Consider the following 22593-nt stretch of genomic DNA (forward strand, 5'->3'; position numbering starts at 1 on the left):
TTGATTGATTTAGAGCTCCCTGACTGCAATTTCTGCTTAAACATTTGACTTTCTTCAGGTATCTCTCAAGCCAGTGGTTCCCCTCCTCCCCACTGGAGTCTTACAGAAACTCATTCTCATATACTGCTTCTTAGGTGTGTTCTTTCTGACATCCCAGCAGTGAGAGGACTCTGCCCCATCAGTAAGGTCTCTCTGCTATGGCAATGCTCAGGATCCTCCTGCAGGAAAGGAGATGTGATTGACCATGCCCATTTCTCTTGATCAGACAAATGCAGGCTCCTTTTCAAAGCAGGGCAGGAGGTTGTTCCTCCCAGCCAGCTGTATTGGTCACTGTTCTCTTCCAGCTGTGAGTTAACTCCACCTTCCTGTCATGCCCATTCCATCGTGGTTATGCCAGCAGAGTCTTTCCAGAATAACCTGACCTTTGATGACAAACTCAGAGCTGGAATCTGATGGAATTGATTTTTGGTGAAACTGATCCCTCATGTTCTCTCTGATAAGCTGCCTGGGCTCTGTATGTGCTAATGGGCAAAATAAAACGGTGACCTTGTGTGTTCCCGGAGTGCTGGGTGTGATCCTGCTCAGCACAGCCAGGTGTTTGTCAGGCTTTTGGCAAGTGCTTTCCACGCTGTGCCTGCCTGTGAGCCTCTCTAGTGCCTGCAGATGCAAATGTGAGTGCACCTTGCTCCCTAGCAGATGTCTTTGGAGAACAGATGTCAGTGCTCACTGCTTTTCTGTATGAATGTAAAATGCATCCTGCAGTGGAAAACAGGTGGTAATTTTATTTATTGGAGAGCAATGAAACTAATGAGATATGCTACAGCCTTTCCAGGGTTTCCATTTCAATAAGCCTCTAATCTTGAAACTGTTTTAATCAGGCTTCTCTATCAGACATTCTCATTTCTGCGTTGCCAGCACCCACCTGAAATGATTGCTGGGCCTCACATTAATAGGTGATAGTGTTTTGATGTGCACTGTTGAATCATTTCTATTTCAGGATTAATTTCTGTTTGGCCTTTTCTGAAGGCAGTGTTCAGCATTAACCTGGCTGTGTGTAAATTGTAATGTCCTTGTGTTCTCTCTGTCAGAATAACGAGATGGTGGAGCTGCAGAGGATACGCATGAAAGATGAGATTCGAGAGTACAAGTTCCGAGAGGCGAGGCTGCTGCAGGACTACACTGAGCTGGAGGAGGAAAACATCACTTTACAGAAACTGGTGTCCACACTGAAGCAGAATCAAGTAAGCCTGGAAAGATTCAAGGCATTGTACTGTAAATTGTCACTATTTTCGCCAGTTTCCGTTATGTGATCCCATAGGGCAGTTTGATAGAAGTTCCCTTTTATGTTTGGGGTTTTTTTTCCAGTTGGGTTTTTGCTAATCATTTATTCTAAAATGGTGTTACTGCACATTTTTGAAATATGGGCAGGCTCTTATCTCAGTTTTGAAAAATTGTGAAAAATTGGAATACTTCATTGCAGAACTATGGAATCACAGAGGCATTATTAAAAGAGATATATTTTTGCTTCATGCTTTTCCTGTCCCTCAGGAACTCAATGCCCAGCAGCCAGTTGTCCATTAAAGTGAGCAAAACAGCTTTGGTCGCCTGTCAGAAGAGTTAACTTGTGGTGATGCAAATGTAAATATCCAGGTTGGGTGGTATAACACTTCCTGCCCTTTAGATGCTGTCTAGACCATCATAACATTGCACTTCATAGCACCCTCTCCTCACCTGCCCTCAGAGGGTCACAGCTCTGCTCTGCAGCTCCGGTTATGTCCTGACCTGTTGCCTGGTGCTCTTGGGGCTTCTGTGGAAGAGCCAGCCCTGTCACAGTTTCTGATGGCAGCCTGGGAACAAAGCTGCCTTATTCCTGCAGGAATAAGCAGGGCTATTTCAGCTCTCTTTTACTGCTTTTTTTACTGCTGCAGCACAAATGTGATTGAAACACTTAAAACAACAGAGCTGTGCTGCAGGGAATACACAGGTAATAGAAATGGGTGCATAATTTCCTTATTTATGACGATGCCTAGTCCTTCACACTCCTGAAATGGAATTCATAGCAGATCATCTTTGTTGCCAGAGTTATTTACCCCCACAGCAAATTCCTCCTTTGAGGCATGGATTTTTTTTTCATTAACCTCATAGGAGACATTTTCACATTTTCAGGAAGTAAACGACCCCTTTATGGACTGTCCTAGCTTCCCCCAAAAATGAAATCTGTTTGCAAGTGTTTATATTTGCCATAATATTTCATTCTAACTGAAACTAAAAGCCAACAGTTTGTGGAGAGAAAAAGCATTGCCACATTTTGAAGGGCTTTAAAAGTCAGTCATTTTGCATCACAGATTCATGCACTTGTGATTCCTAAAATTACTTTAATCTACAAGATAAAATTTTAAGAGCATTTTATACTTTATTGGTTGAATTTACAAAACCATATGTTATAAATCTTGGTGCTAAAATGTCATCATCTGCATCTTGGGTTTTTTGTAGCTTTTTAGAGTCTATGAGAAGGTAACCATAGAGATATAGACCTTTAGCTTTTATGTGTATTTAAAATTGAAAAGGTGTTGGTTGTTTTGTTGGGTTTGGCTTTTTTTCATGTACTTAAGTTATAAATATAGGTACTTGATTGCATTTCACAGTTTTTCCAGATGGATCTGTTCCTCCAGTAAGGAAAGATATTAAATTGCTAAATGTAGATTTGAAACTCTCATGGATTTTCCTTTTCTATTTAAGAATGCCCACTATGACTTTGGGACTTTCTTTGTTGTTTGATATGTTTCCAGTTTCTGGGTTTGAAGATTAGTGCTTTGGTTTTTAAATTTGCCTTTCCAAAGGTTTATGAGTTGAAGACTTGAAAGACTTTTGAAGGTTGATAAATATTCTTCTTCAATAGGAATGGTGCATTTTTTTTTTTTTGCCAGAACCTTATTTTAGTTTGATTAAAAATCCATATATGTCAAGTATAAAAAAATTCTATACAATGCATTAAGCTAGCAGATAGTAATGTGTTTGAATTATGAAAGGATCAACTGCAAAAAACTGGGGCTTTTTATGGAAACATGAAAATTTGGCATTTTTTCCCTCTTTCACCAAGCTATTAAATTATTTCACCTGATAATGAGGCTTTTTTTTTCATTTTGAAAATAAGATGTAGATGACTAACATGATTAGAATTAAATAAAAAAGAAAAAATCGAAATGTCATCATTTTTACCAGGAATGCTGGTCAAGTGTAGGCATGGGCCTTGACAAACAAAGCTCTTCCTTTTCATTGCTGTGGGGTTTTCCAACAGTGAAAAGGAAGATGAGGAAGGACAGCAGTGGGGGATCTTCTGCACTGTCTAGGTATTGTTGATGAACTGGTTTTGAGCTAGGCTGGTTTTTTCCAGGCTTTGTTTCTTGTGAGGTGAAATGGAGAGGATTGAACAAGGGAGCTGCCTGTAAAGGATAGAGAAGAAGCTGCTGTTTCTGCTGTTTAGCTCAGCTCACAATGCCCATAAATATCTTGATAAAACACCACACCTTTATTGGGTGTGGGGCAGGACAGAACAGTGAGCCCCTCCAGTGCTACCAGGGGGTGTCACTGGGACACATTCCAGGCACTTGGTTGGAGCAACAGGTTCCTGTGTGCTCCAGAGGGACAGCCCTACGCTCAGTCCGGGGACTGTGGGGGGCTGAATGAGCTGTTTGCTGCATTCTTCTGGTAGTTCAAAAATCTCTAGCAATTTTGGGGCATCTTAGAGTTTAAACTGACTGTACAAATAGATTCCTATTTAATTTTTAAAATTCAATGCCTCTGGGGTAATGGAGAGCCTTGTAAAGTACAGAGAAGAGAGTTGAGGCTCTTCTACTGGTTTTGTACCTTCCATCCATATTTTGGAAAACTACCAAGATAATTGAGAGTATCTGTGCCTGAGTGACTTTACATCCAGTAGGAATTGAGATATGAGGTCATCTTCAGAATATTTGTAAATCATATATCTGGCTATATTAACCTAAGATCTATGAATACCATGATATACCAACATTGCTTATGGCAATTCACAGTAAATCTGCTATTGCCAGGACATCTGCTAATAAACAGCCTTCTTCCCATGAGGTTTCATTGCTTATCATAAGTAATTCAGAAAGAGGTTTTCTATTTCTTGAGTCTCATGTGCTGAAAAAGTGAGCAGTGGAGTATTTAACAGAGAGAGCTCCACTTGCACTTTTTGCTCAGTCAGTTCTTTGCAGCAGCAGGCAATGTCTGGTGTTCCAAACCACAGTTTCTCTAACACTTATCTCAACAGGGCTGATAAATGGCAGGTTTCCACAACTCAAGTTTTAGTATTATGAATGTTCTTTGTCTTGTCTAATTCAGGTTGAATACGAAGGCTTAAAGCATGAGATAAAACGATTTGAGGAGGAGACAGTGTTGCTTAATAGCCAGCTAGAAGATGCCATCCGGCTGAAGGAGATTGCTGAGCATCAGCTGGAGGAAGCTCTGGAAACTTTAAAAAATGAAAGAGAGCAAAAGAACAATCTGAGAAAGGAACTGTCCCAGTATATCAACCTCAATGATAGTATGTATAATAACCATATTAATATATCAGTAGATGGGTTGAAGTTTTCAGAGGACGGGGGTGAGCCCAACAATGACGACAAAATGAACGGACACATCCACGGGCCTCTCGTGAAACTCAACGGTGACTACAGAACTCCCACGAGTAGGAAAGGAGAATCTCTGCACCCCGTCTCTGACCTCTTCAGTGAGCTCAACATATCAGAGATACAGAAACTGAAGCAGCAGCTCATGCAGGTAAGGCCTGAATTTAATGTTCTTGGAGTGTTCAGACACATCTTATGAACCCTCATGCCAGTTTTGCAGTGATCATTCCTGGTGATGTTCTTGACCACATGTGTCCATTTTCCAGACTTCTGCTTTGGTGGTTTTTTATATCTAGGTTTTGCCAGAAATATCCCTAGTAAACATGGTAAATACCTGTAGTAAACTCTACCTCTAGAGTACATGCCTGCATAAAAGTCAGGGTGACCTGAGCAGATATTTCATGCAAAGGGGAGAAAGGGATGTAGATGCTGTGATTACAGAAGGTTGGGTTCCTTTTTTCCTGCTTTTGTAGTGGCAAGTGTCCCTGAAATTGCAAATGAAATAAGATATTCTTCAATATGAATAAGCTATCTGGAAAAAAAACCTCATTAAAATACCTGCGTCTGCAGATTTGATTATGGTCCCTTGCAAGTCAGAGGGAGTTTTTACCGTTGAATTCAGCTCGAGCAAGGTTTGGCAGGCGGTCAGGAGAGAACAAAAGGAGGGGAGGGCTCCCCTCCTCAGCCGTGCACCGCGAGCATGTGGCGTGTGGGCTGTCACAGAGCGCCCTTGTCCCGCTGGCAGTCCCGGCGGATGCGCGGGCTGCAGGGGGTGCCCTGGGCTGGGACAGCCAGCCCTTGTTCCCTGTTCATCCATCGCTTGTTCCCTGCTCATCCGTGTCCAGCCAGAGCAGGAGCCTGGGATGTGAGCCAGAGGAAAGCGCAAGCTGGCAGCCCCAGTGTTGCCATCATCTCAGAAGGGGTGCGGTGCCCCGCAGAGAAAGGGTCCTGCTGCCCAAGCTGGTGAGCATCTCGTCTGCCACAGCAGCTTGAAAGGTTTTGGCACAGTCAAGGAAACGCCCAGCGTCTTCTAGCTTCAGGCTTCTGAAAAGCACCTCTTCTAAAGAGGGGAAATATCAGCCCTTTACTGCTTGAAACGTGAAAGGTTGTTTGGAAGTGAAGTAGAGCAAAACCAATTTTCGGTGCTTACTGGAGAACAACAAATCCCTATGTGGTCTGTCCTGTTTGCTGAAGAGTTAATTGTTTTATTTATCTCATTGCCAAATTCACCGTGGGATGTTTTGATCTGAGCTGTGACATGGTGAACATGAGTGATATCTAGTGCTTTGCACCAATAACTTTGACACAAAGCATACATCATTTGAGTGTGAAAGCTTCGAATACAGGATTATTTACATGACAAATTCTGTTAAACTTTTCCAGTTTTAAAGTAAACACAGAGTGTATATTGTATATATATGCACCTGGAAGAACATATACATGAATATATATAATATATACATTTTTTATATATATATATATATATATGTATTGATACAGGGTGACCCCAATGTAGGGAATAATGTGCTCTGACTCCAATGATTTCAGAAGGCTGAACAGTTGCTTTATTAAGCTATATTATATTACACTAATACTATACTATATTAGAGATACTAAAGAAAAACCCATGACTGTCTCCAGACAGTCATGACTCAGCTTTGAACCTAATTGGCCAATCAATCCAAACAAACATCAGCAGAATCCAATTAACAAATCACTCTCAGTAAACAATCTCCATAACACATTCCACATGTGCCAAACAATAGGCGCAGCAAGTAGAGATAAGAATTGTTTTCTCTTCTTCTCTGAGCTTCTCACTGCCTTCCCCAGGAAAAATCCTGGGAGAGAGAATTATGTCTCTCTCTCTGTTCAGAGAATGTGAATACCACATATATGTATGTATGTATACATGTATATAATATATACATTATATGCAGCTTCTAATTTGATTCAGAAATACAATGTTAAAATTTTAAAAACACAATTTCAAAAGAAATGCTTTGAAATGTTCACATTTCAAAACACACTGTAAGTGTTTTAAACCATAATTTACAATGAAATATATGCAATATAAATTTTGAGTGAAAGTTGCTTAGAAATTTTTAAAAAAGGGTTGCTTTGAGTGTGCTTTTTCTTGCTTTTATTAAATTAAGTGCTCAGCATGATGAGTTAGCAAACTTCTGCTTGAAGGATACAGTAATTGTCTTTATCTTCTCTGAGTTAAAAACCTGTATCTCTTAAACAAACAAGCTGGCTTCTCACAGTCACTAGGAACAAACTTAGGACCCTCTAAAAGAAATTATAACTATTTTTGGTTGTAGCATTTTTTGGTGCTGGGCCCAAGCACATCTGTGCCAATGGTGGCCACCATTGTTTGGCATTTACATCCTGTTAGATTCCTTTAGATACCATAAAGAGTCATTGCAAAATGCTGATGTTTTACAAAGTGATCTCCTTCTCTGTTGAGTTACATCAGTTCACGTCACACAAATTAAATTTGGATCATACAAATTAAATGTGAAAAGTTCTGCCTAAAGTTTTCCATGTGGTAGATGTGAGACTTAATCAGGTTTAAAAGCTGACAAAAGGTAAATCATCAGCAAAATTGGATTTTTTTTTCCTCTACAGTGTCTTTGCCGTATGGTGTTCATTCAGCTGTATCTCAATATTTGGTGTGATTTCCTCCTGTTTTCTGTGAAGAGGCTGCACTAGGACAGAGTTTCTGAAGGAACTGATCATTTATTGGGAGCTATTTTTATGACTATAGGACATCAGGTTCCTTTTTAGGATAAAAGTAAACTTCAGGTTTGCCATTTTGTAAGGGTGTCTGGCAAATTGTTTTTGCTCCTCTGTCTCATAAAGAAGACTTCACTGAAACAGCATGACAAATAGAATTCTTTCTACAGCTTTTGAATGCTGCTGTTTCATGGGCTCTGCTGGTCCTTGGAGAGATTTAATTGCACCTATTTCCTTTCCATATCTATATCTGCTGTGTAACAAATGTCCTGCTGAAAAATTTCATATTCTGAGATTTTCTTAGAAAAGCTCAGGGCTTTGCACTCTTCCTTCCTGTTTGTTGTGCAGTTGAGAAAAAGTTCTTTGTCTCATCCTTTAAATCTAGGACTTATTTTCTTCCCATGGTCATGCTTTCCCTTTTTCTGAGGCCACTATCGTATTTGGAAAACTTTAGATAAAATTCTCTTTAAAAAGGCAGAAAAATAAAAAGTCTCTGCAGCTCAGTTTCTGACACTCTTCTTCAGCTGCCTTGTACTTTTGTGGCAAATATGCTATAGCTGAGATTCAGGGTTCTTGAGACGAGTTCTCCTGTTAATTTGTTCCAGTCTCCCCCAGGAATTGTTCACTGAAATTCTGATGTTGTTGAAAAAAAAGGAAAAGAAAAAGGTGAGGGCGTGCTATGGTTAAATTACTTTCCATAATTGCAAACTATAGATGCAAATTGGGAAGGAAATCTCCTCAAGCTGAAATCTCTGAAGGGAAGAATGCATTGCAAAATAGGAGACAGCTACTTTTGAATTGCTTTTATTTTCATTTTAAGATGATAAAAATCCTCACTGCAGCTACCAATTCCAGTGTAAAAAAAATGTACCAACTGGGTTGAAAAATGCCTGGAATTGCCAGAAGTGTGCTGTGGTGGAAATAAGAATATAATATTGTCTAGAACAGGAAATATTATTATCCTATTTGGGAACAGCAGAGTCATTAATATGCAAAAGGTGTGCTCAGGACTGAGCTGGAGCTTTGGGGTTTTTTCCCTTGGCAGTAGGAGCATGTATTTATGGTTTTAAACAGAAGGGGATTAGCTTAATCCATTATTGCTGGTCCAGAATGAATAAAATTGAGAGATCTGTGTATTTCCTTTTGCTTGCTGTGCAAGTTGATATATGGGTTTTAAAAGTTTAAAATGTTTTATTTGGAAAGAATCCTTTCTGTTTGAAATGAGTGTTTCCAGAACACATTTATGTTCAGAAGAGAAATTATCATCAAGATCCAAATTAGCTCTGCTACAGTTTTTCTTCCTGATAGAGTATAATGCTCAGATCAGTAGTCCTGCAGGATCAATTCTGTCTGATTAATTTAAGCAGGCACTGAAGCACTGTGCTGCTTTAACACACAGGTGTTTTCTCAAAGGAAGGGCTATATTATAATAAATATTATTAAAAATAAATATTTATATTTACATGGGTGCAATATGCAGTGAATTGGCTTCTTTGGTGTGAATGTGCCCACAGTGGACCCATACACTTTAATAATCCACCTGTCCTTGGTGTGTAATATGTGGTTCTTTATTATCACTACAATTTCTCGCTATAAAGTGAGAAGAACCTTTAATTAGCCAAAACCCAGATTTTTTTGTGCATATGCATAGCTCACTTTACCAGCCTGAAGGAATAAATACCTTCATCTGCTGAGGGCAATGTAGCTAACACTGAAGCCTGCACTACCAAGTGGTAACAACTGGAGTTCAGCGAAGGTTTCTAGGGAAAGCAGACCTGGGGCAGGCAGCTTGGTGGAAAAAAAGAGGAAAGCTGGTAAGGTTGATCTCTGAGGGTCCCCAGGACAGGCCTGACCAGGAGATCTGTAGAAAGTGGTCACTTCTAAGAAGATGCACTTGGCAAAAGGGAAGTTTACCTATTTTGGGTTTTCTCTGCAAGAGTGGGCTGACATGGGGGCTGAGCGACAATTAGGGTGGCAGGCATACTGGGGGAATGAAAAATGGAGAAGGATACCAAAATACTTGTAGTTCTTGGCTGTCCCCTTCTGTACTGATGATTTAGTGCCAAAAATGGAACACTTCATATTTAAAGAGAGAAACTCTTCCTGGATCATAAAATAATGATGAGGTTTGGCACTGTTTTTTTAATTCTTAAGGTATCAGTCCCCTCTATACAAGAAAAGTGGGCTGATTTTTTTAGATGTTTTATCATGGTTTCTATTTTTATTTGTACATTTCTGCCTGCAGCTGATTGCAGATCCTAGCGGAGGCCATGTTTTCAGAGCTTGTCTGTGAAACCAAGGGATCACTGTGTGCTCCAGTGTCTTAGTACTTTTGAGCAGCAGCCATGACTCAAAAGCCTGGTTAAGAGGAAATAAGAGTTTGAAGCACTGCTCAGAACATTTTGTGAGGTGGTATTAATACCTTTTCAGTTTCTCAAAGACTTTTCCTTTACTAAGATTTGTGGTGGCTAATTTGATTCTCTTCCACATGTTACTAATAGGGAAGGAAAGTTAGTGTTTGTTTCTTTTTTTTTTTTTAAGGTTTCTTCATAACTAAAAACTTTAAATTCTCAGAATGAATAATTCCAGCACTTAAGAAGGAAAGTGCCATTTTCACTGCATGTGCTAAGATACTGCAACAGGGAGAGAGAGGATCAGTAAACCTGGTAGGGTCAGGGTCTTATTGTAGAAGTCATGACAGGAAGAAGGGTCTTACCTCTGCAAGCATTCCTCTACTTCCCAATTGACTCCTCAGAACAGGACAAAGGCACAGGAAAAAGTTGGAGCATTATACTTAAAACTTGGAAGTCTTTCAGGGGTGTTATGATGAACAGCAAATACCTGGGCAGATCAAACTTGTGAGTTTGTCTTGTTCACTTGCTTTAAAATTGCTATGCATTAAAACTTCTAGAGGTGTCCTTCATAATGTCTTTTGCTGCTCAATGTCCACTTTTCTGTGTGGATTTTTGGAAAGAAACTTACTTGGTCCCAACCAGTGGGTTGTTAGTTACACTACAAGTCCTACTTTTTCTGGCTTGAATTTAAACAGATGGATTTTGCTTACAGATAAGTGCTGGGGATGGGCAGTCCTGGGGGTTGCATGTGCTCAGTGTTAACTGTGTGATCTGTGCTACATTTCCACAGGGGAGGTTATTCAATCTGTGGAAATGTACACAACTAGTTTTTTACTGCATTTGCCTTAATGGAAGTGTGCAGCAGTTCAAAGATATAAATGAATATTGTGAAAGATTGGTAGAACTGTTAAAGGGAAATATAAATGCAAGCTCTGTGGAGAAATGGCTTACAGCTGACAGTGATGCACTTTCTGTGTTCAGGGAACATATGTCCTAATAAATCCTGTACCATCACTATAGCTGATGAGACAGTGCTTGGGCACTTGGTAATTCTTCAGTGGGCAGCATATAAAATTGTGATCTAGTGATATTGGAAGTTGTAAGAAAGGCTGGGACTTCCTAAACCTCTGAGAGTTACAGAGAGGTGCTCTATAAATTAATTTTGTGGTTTAGGTGTACATGGCTGAAGTCTCTCAGAAGCCCTCAAGCTGCAGGCAGTGGTGGGGTGGAAGAGGTGACTGGGACTGCAGAGTTTGGTGCTCAGCATGGGTGGGATGAGGTCCTGGGTTTCTCACTCTGACTCTGTTGCAGGTGGAGCGGGAGAAGGCCATTCTCCTGGCGAACCTCCAGGAGTCTCAGACGCAGCTGGAGCACACCAAGGGAGCCCTGACAGAGCAGCACGAGCGCGTGCACAGGCTCACGGAGCACGTCAATGCCATGAGGGGCCTGCAGAGCAACAAGGAGCTGAAGGTTGAGCTTGACTGTGAGAAGGGCCGAGATTCCGGCGAGGAGGCGCACGACTACGAAGTGGACATCAATGGCTTGGAGATCCTGGAATGTAAATACAAAGTAGCTGTTACTGAGGTGATAGACCTTAAAGCAGAAATCAAAGCCTTAAAGGAGAAATATAATAAGTATGTGGAAAACTACACTGAAGAGAAGGCCAAGTATGAGAGCAGAATCCAGACGTATGACGAGCAGGTGACAAGCCTGGAGAAGTCGACCAAAGAGAGCCAGGAAAAAATGGTCCACATGGAGAAGGAGTTACAAAGGATGACGAGCATAGCAAACGAAAACCACAATACCCTTAACACTGCCCAGGACGAGCTGGTGACGTTTAGTGAGGAGCTGGCTCAGCTGTACCACCACGTCTGCCTGTGCAACAACGAGACGCCCAACAGGGTCATGTTGGACTATTACAGGCAGAGCAGGGTCACCCGCAGCGGGAGCCTGAAGGGGCCCGATGACCCTCGAGGTCTCCTTTCCCCACGACTGGCCAGGCGGGGGGTGGCATCGCCCGTCGAAGCCAGGACCCCAACTGAGCAGGTGACCAAAGAGGCCGCAGAGCCCGGCAAGGAGCAAAGCCCCACAAAAACACCTTCCATTTCTCCTGTCATCACAGCCCCTCCTTCCTCCCCCGTCTCTGACACCAGTGACATCCGCAAGGAGCCTATGAACATCTACAACCTCAATGCCATAATAAGGGACCAAATCAAGCACTTGCAGAAGGCTGTGGACCGGTCGCTGCAGCTGTCGCGCCAGCGGGCCGCGGCCCGTGAGCTGGCGCCCATGATCGACAAGGACAAGGAGGCCTTAATGGAGGAGATCCTGAAGCTCAAGTCGCTCCTGAGTACAAAGCGAGAGCAGATCGCGACCTTGAGGGCGGTGCTGAAAGCCAACAAGCAGGTAAGGTGCTCCTAAAGCACTCAGGAAAGTCTGTTATTTATACAGGTCACTTACAAGCTTTCCCAGGGGTACTTTGGAGGAGAGGTTTTACCCACTGGTTATTTAGCCTCTCACTCACTCAGAACAAGGACACACCTTTGTTCCCTCCCCTCCCAGCCTCTTCTTTAAACACTTCAGTTCTACTTTTCTCAGCACCCACCATTCACTCATCAGAGGTGTAGGCAGGGACCATCAGAGGTGTAAGCAGGGACCAGCCCAGGCATGTTGCTCGTATTATCACAAACTGTTGGTTGGAAAACAAAATAGAATGTCCCTGAAGAAGCTCTCAGTGATATGCTCTTCTATTTAGGAAAATAAAAATCTTCAAGGAATTATTTCGAGTTTTTTTCAAATCTTAAGAGGAATTCATCCAATCACTTTATTTTTGATGTTTCATCAATGAAAAGAAACCAAAAATTATAGTACTTGATACCAAATGCCAAAAGAAATCCATCTTATTGCTGTGTTTTTCAAGAGTACTGTCAATTTTCTTTGCATAGTATATCTACCAAGCCCTTGGCATCCATTAGATTCCAGGTTTGAAAACACTGTAAAAAATCTAAATTTAAACATGCAAATAGTTTTATTTATTTTGATGCATATGCTTTTGCCCAGAATTAAATCTGAATGCAGAAGACTGCAGTGGTTTTGTGGCAGTGGTTTTGTTCTAGGTTGCCTGGCACTTTCTCCATCTGAAAACAGTGCAGTGATCACCACATGGGGGCTTGAATCCTGGCTAACAGCTTGGCACTCTGTTAGCTGCTGACAGTGATGGGATTTCAGTGTTAAAATTCCCAATAGTCAACTATTCTGAAGTTACACCAATCAATTAAACTTGAAATTGTATCTCTAACTGTGCAGGGTACTGGGGATTTTTAAATTGCAGCAATATTTCAACATATATTGAGTCTTTTATAGTATTCCTCCCCCTCCCTGATACAACACATGTTAAATATTAGCTCAAGTAATTAAATACCATTTCTAACTAAGCAATAATAGCTCTGAGCAATTATATGTAGATTTTCCATGTAATTAAAATGTAATTTAGATAGAATTGATGTATGTGGGTATATGTTCTGTATTCCAAATTAAAGATTTTTTCCATTAGCATAGAGCTATCATTTATTTTTTGCTGCTACCAGAAGATCTATCTCAGTCTCACTCTTTTATTGGTGTCAGGAATAATGCATTATCCTAAGGCATGCTCACTGAAATGGAAAAGATAGATTTGCAGACTAAGGAGCTGCTATTAACTAATCTTTTATTTATTAGATAGCAGCACAGATATTGGTAACTGTACAACTGGGTACAGAAACTTGCAATACTTGTCCATGCAAGCCTGATATCAGCTTCCTCAAACTTTAAAGCTAAAAGACATAATAATGTAAAGGGAAGGAGAAATTTAATGTTGGAGAGGGGAAGAGTCATTCATTATGTGCCAGCCTCAAGTGGTGTGATAATCCCAGAACCCAACTTCATGTTTTGACTCATGTTCAAAAATCCAGAAGTTAAGATTTATTCTCTTGAGGTCTTCCCATTCAAACGAGTAAGTTTCTAAGCAGCAAAAGGCTGGGGATGTTTTTCCCTTATGGGACCCTTCCTTGGGTCTGGTATTTTGGACTTTACTTTAGTGAAAAAACACCCTTAACTAGGGAAGCACAATTGGTATGTAGTGTTGGTCAGTCGTATTTGCAAATAAGCATTTTTATTTAATAAGTAAATAAATAAATATATTTATAAATATTATTTTATTTTCACAAGGCTCTAGCAGGAAAAAGAGAGCAAGATTTGGTGTAAGAAGATGCAAACCTAAGAAGATGAAGATGGATTATTAAATCAATTGCCCAAGAAAGCAAGGCGCACGGATCTTGCTGGCTTGCTTGCTTACCTTGTCTTGATTTATGTATCCATTTGTTCATAGCCCGAATTACTGTGTCTGCACCTGAGTGGTGGAATAAACATTAACAAGTAGCATAAATGAGAAAGCAAAATCAAATAAATGATGCAGTAACTTTTAGGACTGGTTCAATAATGGGTTTGATTTTGATTTCTAATGGGAAAGCAAAGCTGCCTGTGAGGGGAATTTAATACCCGTGAAGTTCTGATGGAAAGCTGATCAGTTGTTTTCATAGGTAAATAGTTCAATGATGCAGAATTGAGTCATCAAGACCTTCATGTTTGCATTAGTAGTAACTGTGGTGTCTGCAGCTTCCATAACTGCAATACCCATGGAAGTCCTTCAGAAAAAATACCTTGATAACCCCGGACATACAACATTTTATCTATAAACTAATGCTGATACTATATGGACAGAACACAGTAGAATTTCTGCTGTGAAAGAGAGGCTTGATGAAAAGTCAAGGTACAACTTCTGCTCTAAAAATACAGGCTAGTTTTCTGCTTTTTGTGTGACATAAAAATCCTACCAGTGTAGGATTTAATATTTATTAACAAATTTTTTAAATTATCTGCTTCTCATGCTGCTGATAAAAAGTAAATGGGATACAAAGCTGTCTTAGAAAATGAGATTTGTTCACAGATTTCAGGATGAAGATGGCAACCTGTGGGTTGAGTTTGGGCAAGCCCAAAGGAGGATGGAAAGGACCCTGTTAGTTCTGGCAGTGCTTGAGGTTCTGGGCTGGGGTGTGTGCTGACCTCAGCCTATTCATCTCCAGGGCTGGGCTTTGGGGCTGGGGAGGGAGCTGAGCTCTGTGTGTTCCCCAGCTCTCTTTTCCTTCCTGCTATTTCACACCCTGCTGGAGTCCAGGCCTTGGAGCTCTGCTCCCTCCTGGCATTGCTGTCGATTCCAGGTGACTTCTTCTCCTCAGTAAATGCACAGTGAGCCATCAGTCTCAATCCCATGTCTGCAGGTGTCTGGCTGAGAGCCTGGGTACTTCGCTTGCCCAGCTCCTCAGCATGACTGGTCTGACAAGAGAGTGTCATGAGCACCTCTGCTGTCTTACTGGATTATTTACTTCACTGAAGAATAGTCATGCTTTTTTTCCCTGTGTTTTCATCTTTTTTCTCGTGCTCCCATCTACTTGCGTGTTGTGAGATTGCATTTTTATGTGGAAAAAAAAATCTCTGATTTTTCTGATACAATTTTTTTTTCTTTTACTGCAACTTTAAAAAAAATGCCAGGTCCTGGCATCTGCTTCCTTGTGGCATCCACTACTTGGAGATTAAGACTTTATTTGTCCCACCCTTCCTTTCAGAGAATGCTCTGTATACACTATTCTAGATTACCTAAATCCAGATTATTCTATGGAATTGGCACCAGGCATAACCATGCATATATGGCTCAATGGGTACAATTTTGGGGATTGGCTGAGATGGGGAACAAATAGAAATAATTTCAACAAGACCGGGCACTGGAGGAGGAGGAGGAGTAACGGGGACCTGTGCCTTCAGTTCATTTTGTCCCTGTTAGCTCAGCACAGTGTGACAGTCCAGCTGAGGTGACCAGACACTCTTAAGTGTCTCTGATAGATGGAGGCTGAGTTCCTCTTCTGTCCCCTGTCTCACTCTCCATTACACATTCAGGCTTCAGGGTGTTCTCAGGATTCAGGCAAGTTTCCTGTCTCTTCAGGCTCCCCAAATTTCCAAGAGAAGCTTCCTCAGCTTGTGCTCCCCTTCTTCCTTCTGCTACTGAACCCACTGTTTTTTTAGTTTTATTTGCTTCTTTAGCAAAGCATCTGTGCCCATTTGTTCTTCACTTGGGAGATTTTCAGAAAGGAGATCCTCAGCAGCTTGGCTGGTGCATGGAGAGTAACATGAAGTATTTCCCATAGGATTTGAAACTTATGCTTTGTTTTCTCTATGTTGTTTTATAGGTAACTTTAATAGGAAAAAAATATTTGAAGATTTGACCCAGTCCTTCCTCTGTTGCTTTTATTCACCAAGCAAACTATGTTTTCATCCTCTAGTATTGCACATCCATTAATTTACCCTGTCATCCAAACTAAACATGGGAATCATGCTCTGTCTGATCATTGTGCACAGTTTCAGTGATGTGTAAATTACTGTAATTTATGAGTGTGCATTTTTGGTCACAGCTGAAAACAGACAAAAAGCTGATTATTTCTGCTTTATCCTGCCAAGACATAGGCTGGTGTCCACCATCCTACACTGCACCAAAGCATATACCAGCAAGGTTGAAAAAGGCAGAAATTGATTTAAATAGATCCCTAAGTGATTGATAATTTTAACATGTATTGATGATGATTTCAAATCCGGATTGAAAAAACGCATCTATTTAAAATGATAGGTGGTTACTACTGCCCTTTAAAAATCCGTTCTCTTAATGTAAATTGGTGTGAAAGGAAGAAAATATTATTGGTGAGTATACAATTAAAAAAATCAATTATTTTAAGGCTGTTATTTAACAAGATGCAAATGAATAAAGTTGTAATTTATAGGAGGTTCTAATGTGCCCTTTTGTTAAGAGACATTGTTAGTGGGAAATGTATTGAGTTTTGGAAAACTGGGTTTGAAATAGGTTTCCAACTGTTTGGTCATTACCATCTTTTTTCCTGTTCCCTTGCTAGTTGCTTCAACCTAATGTTCTTCTAACCTTCTCTCCCCTGGTAGTGGCCAAAGAGCCCATAAGATCAACAGAGGAAATTGATTGCCTGTGTGAATTGCTGCAACTTATTATGCACTAAATGAAGTGCAAAAAACAACCATAACATCCTCTGAATAAATGTAAGAGGAAGCAAATTTTTCTTCATTTTATTCAAAGGCAATATTTTTAAATGTCTCAAGCAGCAGGTATAAGTCTCTATAAAACTATGTATTTTGAATAACTTCAGAATGATACTAAATTCATAAGTAAAGCAGAATGTTCAAGTCTTGCAGAGATAAGACAAATGTAACTATTAAAAACAGAGTAGTAAATGAAAGAAATTTAATGGATGAAATTGAAAACAGAAAGAAGGGAGCAGCAAAAATTTAGGAATGGGACAAATACAAAGCTTTGTTTTCCTATTAAATGAAAATGGTAATTTGCAATTTTTTATTATTCCTTTTTTTTTTTAGTGGTTAAAACTGCTGAAATAATGCTGGTTTGCACAGCAATGAACATTGCCAGTTTTCAGGCATAAATCAAGCCGCCAGGTGCTGACCATCCCTGTGCCCAAGGAAAGCCTCAGCCAGCAGGAGGCTTGAGGCCAAACACGGTGATTCACAGCTTGGCTGCAGAGGCTGAGCCTCATGTGCTCTGTGTCCTGTTTGCAGAGTGCCAGGGGACACACTTGATTGTTTATTGCAGCTCAAACAAGGTGGTAGCAGCTCTATAGTAACTTTACTCACTTGCCTGAGCCCTCCACATACAGCTGCACAGTTTTGCAGAGATACTCGAGGTGCTGAGTTGTTACCAGTTGCCATTGAAATGGGCTTTGTCCTTTCAGCTGCTTTCTCCTTTTCCTGCTTTCATGGAGTACAATTTAAAAAGAAGTTAAAGTGTGCAGTCCAGTGAAGAGCAGGTTTAATTTCTTGTACTGTGTGAATGAAGGACATCAAAACCAAAATCAGTCATGGGATTTTAGCTGTTCTCAGATGTCTGTCTCATACGCACCTATCCTTGTTTGTGTTTTCAGACAGCTGAAGTGGCACTGGCCAATTTGAAGAACAAATATGAAAATGAAAAAGCAATGGTGACTGAGACCATGACCAAGCTGCGGAATGAACTAAAGGCTCTGAAGGAAGATGCAGCAACCTTCTCATCCTTGAGAGCAATGTTTGCAACCAGGTAAGGGAAAGGTGTCACCATCTGGCTCAGCACTGGAAACCTGTGTGCTAAGTGAGAACACATTTAGCTGTGCATGTTGGGTGCTTCGGAGGATAGAGAAATTATTTTCTGCATGCTCAGGGTTTTCTTGGATGAAGGTGAATGAGTCCTAGAATGCACACTGTGCAAAAACTTGCAGGCTTTCAAGTGCTGCTGAGACGTGTGTCTTGGAAAATAAAGCTGAAGAATAGCAATGTCAATACAACCTTGAGTAAAGTGTTATAAATGACAGTATATGCCTACAGAGTATTTGCATTTATAGGATTTTTTAAAGTGGAAATCAAATAGTGGATTTATGTGGCTGATTTTCCTGTTCAGAAGTACGCAGTGATTCTGTCATGTAAAGCTATCGTATGGTTAATGATGATCTTCAGAACCCCACATTTTCATTACAGTGAGATTTATTACTTACCAGTAGTAAAATCTATTTAATCAACCAGCCTATGCTATAATCCAGTGCTAATAATTGTAAGGCCACTGTAATTTCCCACTCCAGCATAAATTCTTATTTTCTTCCACTGTGATGTTCAATTTATTATCTTCTCCTTCACAGGATAAAAGCTTCACTTATCTTCTGTAACATAGTTCCTGCCAGCAGGACAGTAATTAATCAACTTTCATCTTTCCTTCTCCCACATCTTCTTCAGAAGAACATTTGGTTTTACATGGAATCACAGAATCAACTAGGTTGGAAAGTACTTCTGAGATTGAGTCCAGCCTATGACCCAACACCACCTTGTGATCCAGACCATGGCACTGAGACAAGTCCAGGCTTTCCTTAAAACGGCCCCCAGGGATGTGACGCCACCACCTCCCTGTGCAGTTCACTCCAATGTCTAATAGTCCTTTTTGTGAAGAAATTCTTCCTAATGACCACCTAGACCTCCCCTGGCACAGCTTAAGAGTGTGTCTTTTCATCTTAGCTGCTTTTTAAAAGGTTACCTAAAAATCTTATTCTTTTTAAAGCTCCAGCTTTTTCATCAATAAATTCTTATTTTGGAAATACACAAATACTTTTTTCCCCCCTCTTCCGGTCAAACACAGTACAGATTTCTTGTTTGTGCTTTAGTCCATAAATGATAAGACATCTTTGTGCCTTCTGCCAACATCTCTTCAGTGCTGCTGGCAGTGGCATCTCACCACTTCCAGCCTTCTGAGGTGCTTTTCTGCTTAGTGACAGTGGTAGCAGCAGCTGGGAGAAGTGGGAAGGCAGGAGAAAAGGGGCATTTATATGTCATGACATTGGTGCTGTGTACAAATTCATCATAGGTCCTTCGTCAGAGGAGCGCGTGTAGCGACATAATGGAAACGAAGACCCAGCTCAGCAGGTGGTGTGAACCAAGGTAGCCTGATTGATTTCATTGGCATCTAAAGGTTTTCTTCCACAAAGGAGAGTTGTGTATGTGTGTGTTGGAAATGCATGTGTTGACCTTTCTGTGCAAGCTCTTTACTCTAGGAGACACAGGAATGTTCTAACTCTGTAAGAGCTTATGGAAGGCAGGTAACTCTGGAGCAGAGGAGTGGCATTGTGAGCATAAAGCAAAACAAGGGTCTTGAATGGGCCATAAATCATCAACATATGAGGTAAATGTAGTTTTCAAAGCTTTAGAAGTTAAAGGGAATGTTAGATTGTTGGTGTACTGAATGCTCCTTACCCAATTTGGGCATCCTGAATGCAGACTTCAGTTGGGTTCAAGGCAGATCCTGGAGCTGATAGGAGGCAGCAGCATCCCCTCCACGAGAATTAGGCTTCAGTGATGCCACTCATCCGGGTATCTTTTCTAGATGCCTTGTGTTTAGGATGTAAAGAAACTTCTGTTCCTCTTCTGTGAGCTATAAAAGGAGTGTGTGTAACCTGCTGAGTTACAAATTTTTAGTTTAAAAATTTCTAATGTTAGTAGTGATAAATCCCACCCCAAGAATTTACTGCTGTTGGTAAACTCCATGTAGTAGTGATTAAACACTCAATGTATGGCCTATGGGACATATCCCTGCCCTTGACATCCTAAGTTTTGCCCAGTATTCTCTGAGCACAGTTATAAAAAATGATTCACTACAAGGTCTTCCACATCATTATACTCCTATAGATTTTTCTGTTGTAAAATATTCATTTTTCTTCCCTAGCATGGAGTTTAATGGCCTTTATAATTAAATCAATCTTCCTAAATGGTCAAATCATTGACTCATTCCAAATAGTCCATTTGGAAGAGCATTTGTTTAAATGACAGAGTTGATATACTCTACAAGTCTTTTGAAGAGGAGAAATCTGTTTGAAAATACAAGGCTGTAAGATTTTTGTGCAGTAACATTAGATGCAGTAGCAACCCTCAGCATAAAAAAGCAATTGTTTAGTCTTTAGTTGAATAAAACAGTGGTTTCCATGGTTATAGTGCATCACATGGTACTTACTCCTGAATTTGTACCATAGGGAGATCATCCTTCTGATAGTAGAATTGTATTATAGATCTGAAAATGGTTGCTTATACTGTTGGATAGAACAATATCCTTTCTCTTTCCATAAGACATTACTTTGGCCCCCAGGTGGATGTTCATCTGGTGCTGTATGGAACAGTGTATTTCCTTCCTCAGATACACTGGATAAAGGTCATAGCACATGCCATAAGGAGAGCACAGCACTTCTGTTTCTGGTCTGAACAGCAAAGTTGACACTTTCCTCCAAAGCTCCCCTGTGCAGAAAGCAGGAGCCTTCTTTTTCTGTGTTTTTCCTGACATTTGTTCATCCTTCACTCCTTAAGCTCTTTTTTCAGTTCTTTGTCTCAAAAGTCCTTCTGTCCTGCTTGTCCCTCTACTTTTGTCCTTTTTCCTTCTAGAGCAGCTTATTTGACCCAAAAATCTCTGAGATTCTGATCTTTGCAGCTTCCTCCTTCCCTTTTCATTAGCCTTGTGATCCCTTTCTAGGATTTTATGTGCTTCAGATCTGTCAAGAATATTTCCTGGAACGCCTCTCTTAGAAAAAGAAAGCTACAGCATATAAAACCACTTTTGTGGGATTCAAGAGGTTGGCAAAACAGAGCTGAAGTTTCTGTTAGATGCCATGCCATGTGCAGCCTCTAACCTGCTTATTTTGTCATGGGCTGCACCTGGTATTCCCAGAGAAAATGAGGAATTCCAAAAGAAGCCTTTCCTGCCCCTCCTGTTGTTTCCCCTCACTCTCACCCTGAGTTGCTGACCCAGAGTAAGAGTGGTCTGTGTTAGTGAAGCAGCGAGCAGCCCTCATCCAGAGGAACAATAAATAATTATTTAAAACATTATTTTGCAGTCTATAGTAGGTGTTGTCGTGAGAGAGGAAGTCCTGAGCTGAAGGAGAGAAGGAACTACTTTTAAACAGGATCCTTAAGCTGTTCAGGAAGCAAACTTCACTGAGTCCCTACACTGCTTGCTTTGCCAGCCTAAATTGAGATGTGTAACAGGAGAGAGCAGGAAATATTGCCATAGTCCTGACACTGCGTGCATGGATTTTATTCTTTATCCATCAAAATATTTTCTTATGATAATTTTAAAAGAAAAATGTGTGCTGAAGAGACTGAGTAGGAAGATTGAACAGATCCTGGAGCTGAAAAAACATTTTTGAACAGAAGAGAATTATGATTATCTAGTTAGAGCAGGGACCTGTCACTGTCAGTGTCGCTGGGTTTTAGCTCAAGCTCTGCTATGATGTATGTTACTTAAATTACACATAAGCCTGATTTGGTATTTGGTTTATGTTCCTAGACGAGAGGGATAGATGGAACCAGAAATCCCTTAAAATCCTATATAAGCTTCTTGGATCAGTTCATAAAAAAGTTATGTGTCTGTCTGCTTGCATTCTGAGATGAGAGAAATGAAAAATAGGTGAAACCTTGACTTTTGCTCTAAGTACACCAGCAGACAGCAAGAAAACAGTGCTGTTTAATAGTCACTTGCAGCTTACAACCTGTCCTGGGGCAAGAGGGAAATTGGGGAGAGTTCTGGCTCAGGAGGACATAATCTAACTTTTGCTATCAATGTTTGAACCCTCCTGAAACACCCATTCAGAGCCCTGGAGTATCCTGCAGCCCTGCAATGGTCTCTGCCATGCCAGAAGTCATCTTTCCTAGGAGCTCTCTACCTTTTTCTCTTAAGAGATCCTTAACCTTTCTCTTCGTTCTGTGAGACTTGATGAATGTTTATCAAATGTGTGGGCGAAAGGCAATATGGATGTGTGCAATGCTTTTTTATTTTTTAATTGGAAACACTTCTCCTTTTATCCCACACTTGCACATAGCTGGGAATATCTCAGTGAAGGGATGTGCTGTGGCTGCAGGCAGTTGTTACCTCCCACTACACAGAATAACCTTCTCTGCTGCAAAATTCCAGGAGATCTGAGGCTGTTAATTCAGCAGTTTCTGAAGTTAATTGAGGCCTCTACTTGCATGATTTAGGTATAACCTTTCTTTTAAACTTTCTCAAAAAAAAAAAAAAAGTGGGCTTGCTCTTATTGGGGCAGTTCTAGGAGGAACATGAGGACATGTAATTAGTCAGAACAGCTGGAAAATGTATTCATGAGATTGATGTTGTCTCAACAACAGCTAATAGCATCTAGTGTATGCACATTTCTCAAGACAGCTTGATATAGTTT

At 40.6% G+C, this 22593-nt stretch overlaps 1 protein-coding gene across 7 annotated transcripts in view; it reads left to right on the forward strand.

Moving 5' to 3' along the window:
- BICD1 (BICD cargo adaptor 1) overlaps positions 1 to 22593 on the forward strand; it is a 171249-nt gene that overhangs the window by 119482 nt on the left and 29174 nt on the right. For 6 of the 7 annotated variants that reach the window (XM_030960038.1, XM_030960032.1, XM_030960031.1 and 3 more), the window contains exons 3-6: positions 1089 to 1241; positions 4366 to 4803; positions 11054 to 12148; positions 17785 to 17936. In XM_030960038.1, coding sequence (XP_030815898.1) covers positions 1089 to 1241; positions 4366 to 4803; positions 11054 to 12148; positions 17785 to 17936 — 1838 coding nt within the window. Of the gene's footprint in view, positions 1 to 1088; positions 1242 to 4365; positions 4804 to 11053; positions 12149 to 17784; positions 17937 to 19244; positions 20133 to 22593 lie in introns of those variants that run through there. The other variant, XM_030960037.1, reaches the window with a different exon arrangement.

This window comes from Camarhynchus parvulus, chromosome 1A (assembly GCF_901933205.1).
Source record: "Camarhynchus parvulus chromosome 1A, STF_HiC, whole genome shotgun sequence".
In the NCBI taxonomy this organism is placed as follows: domain Eukaryota; kingdom Metazoa; phylum Chordata; class Aves; order Passeriformes; family Thraupidae; genus Camarhynchus; species Camarhynchus parvulus.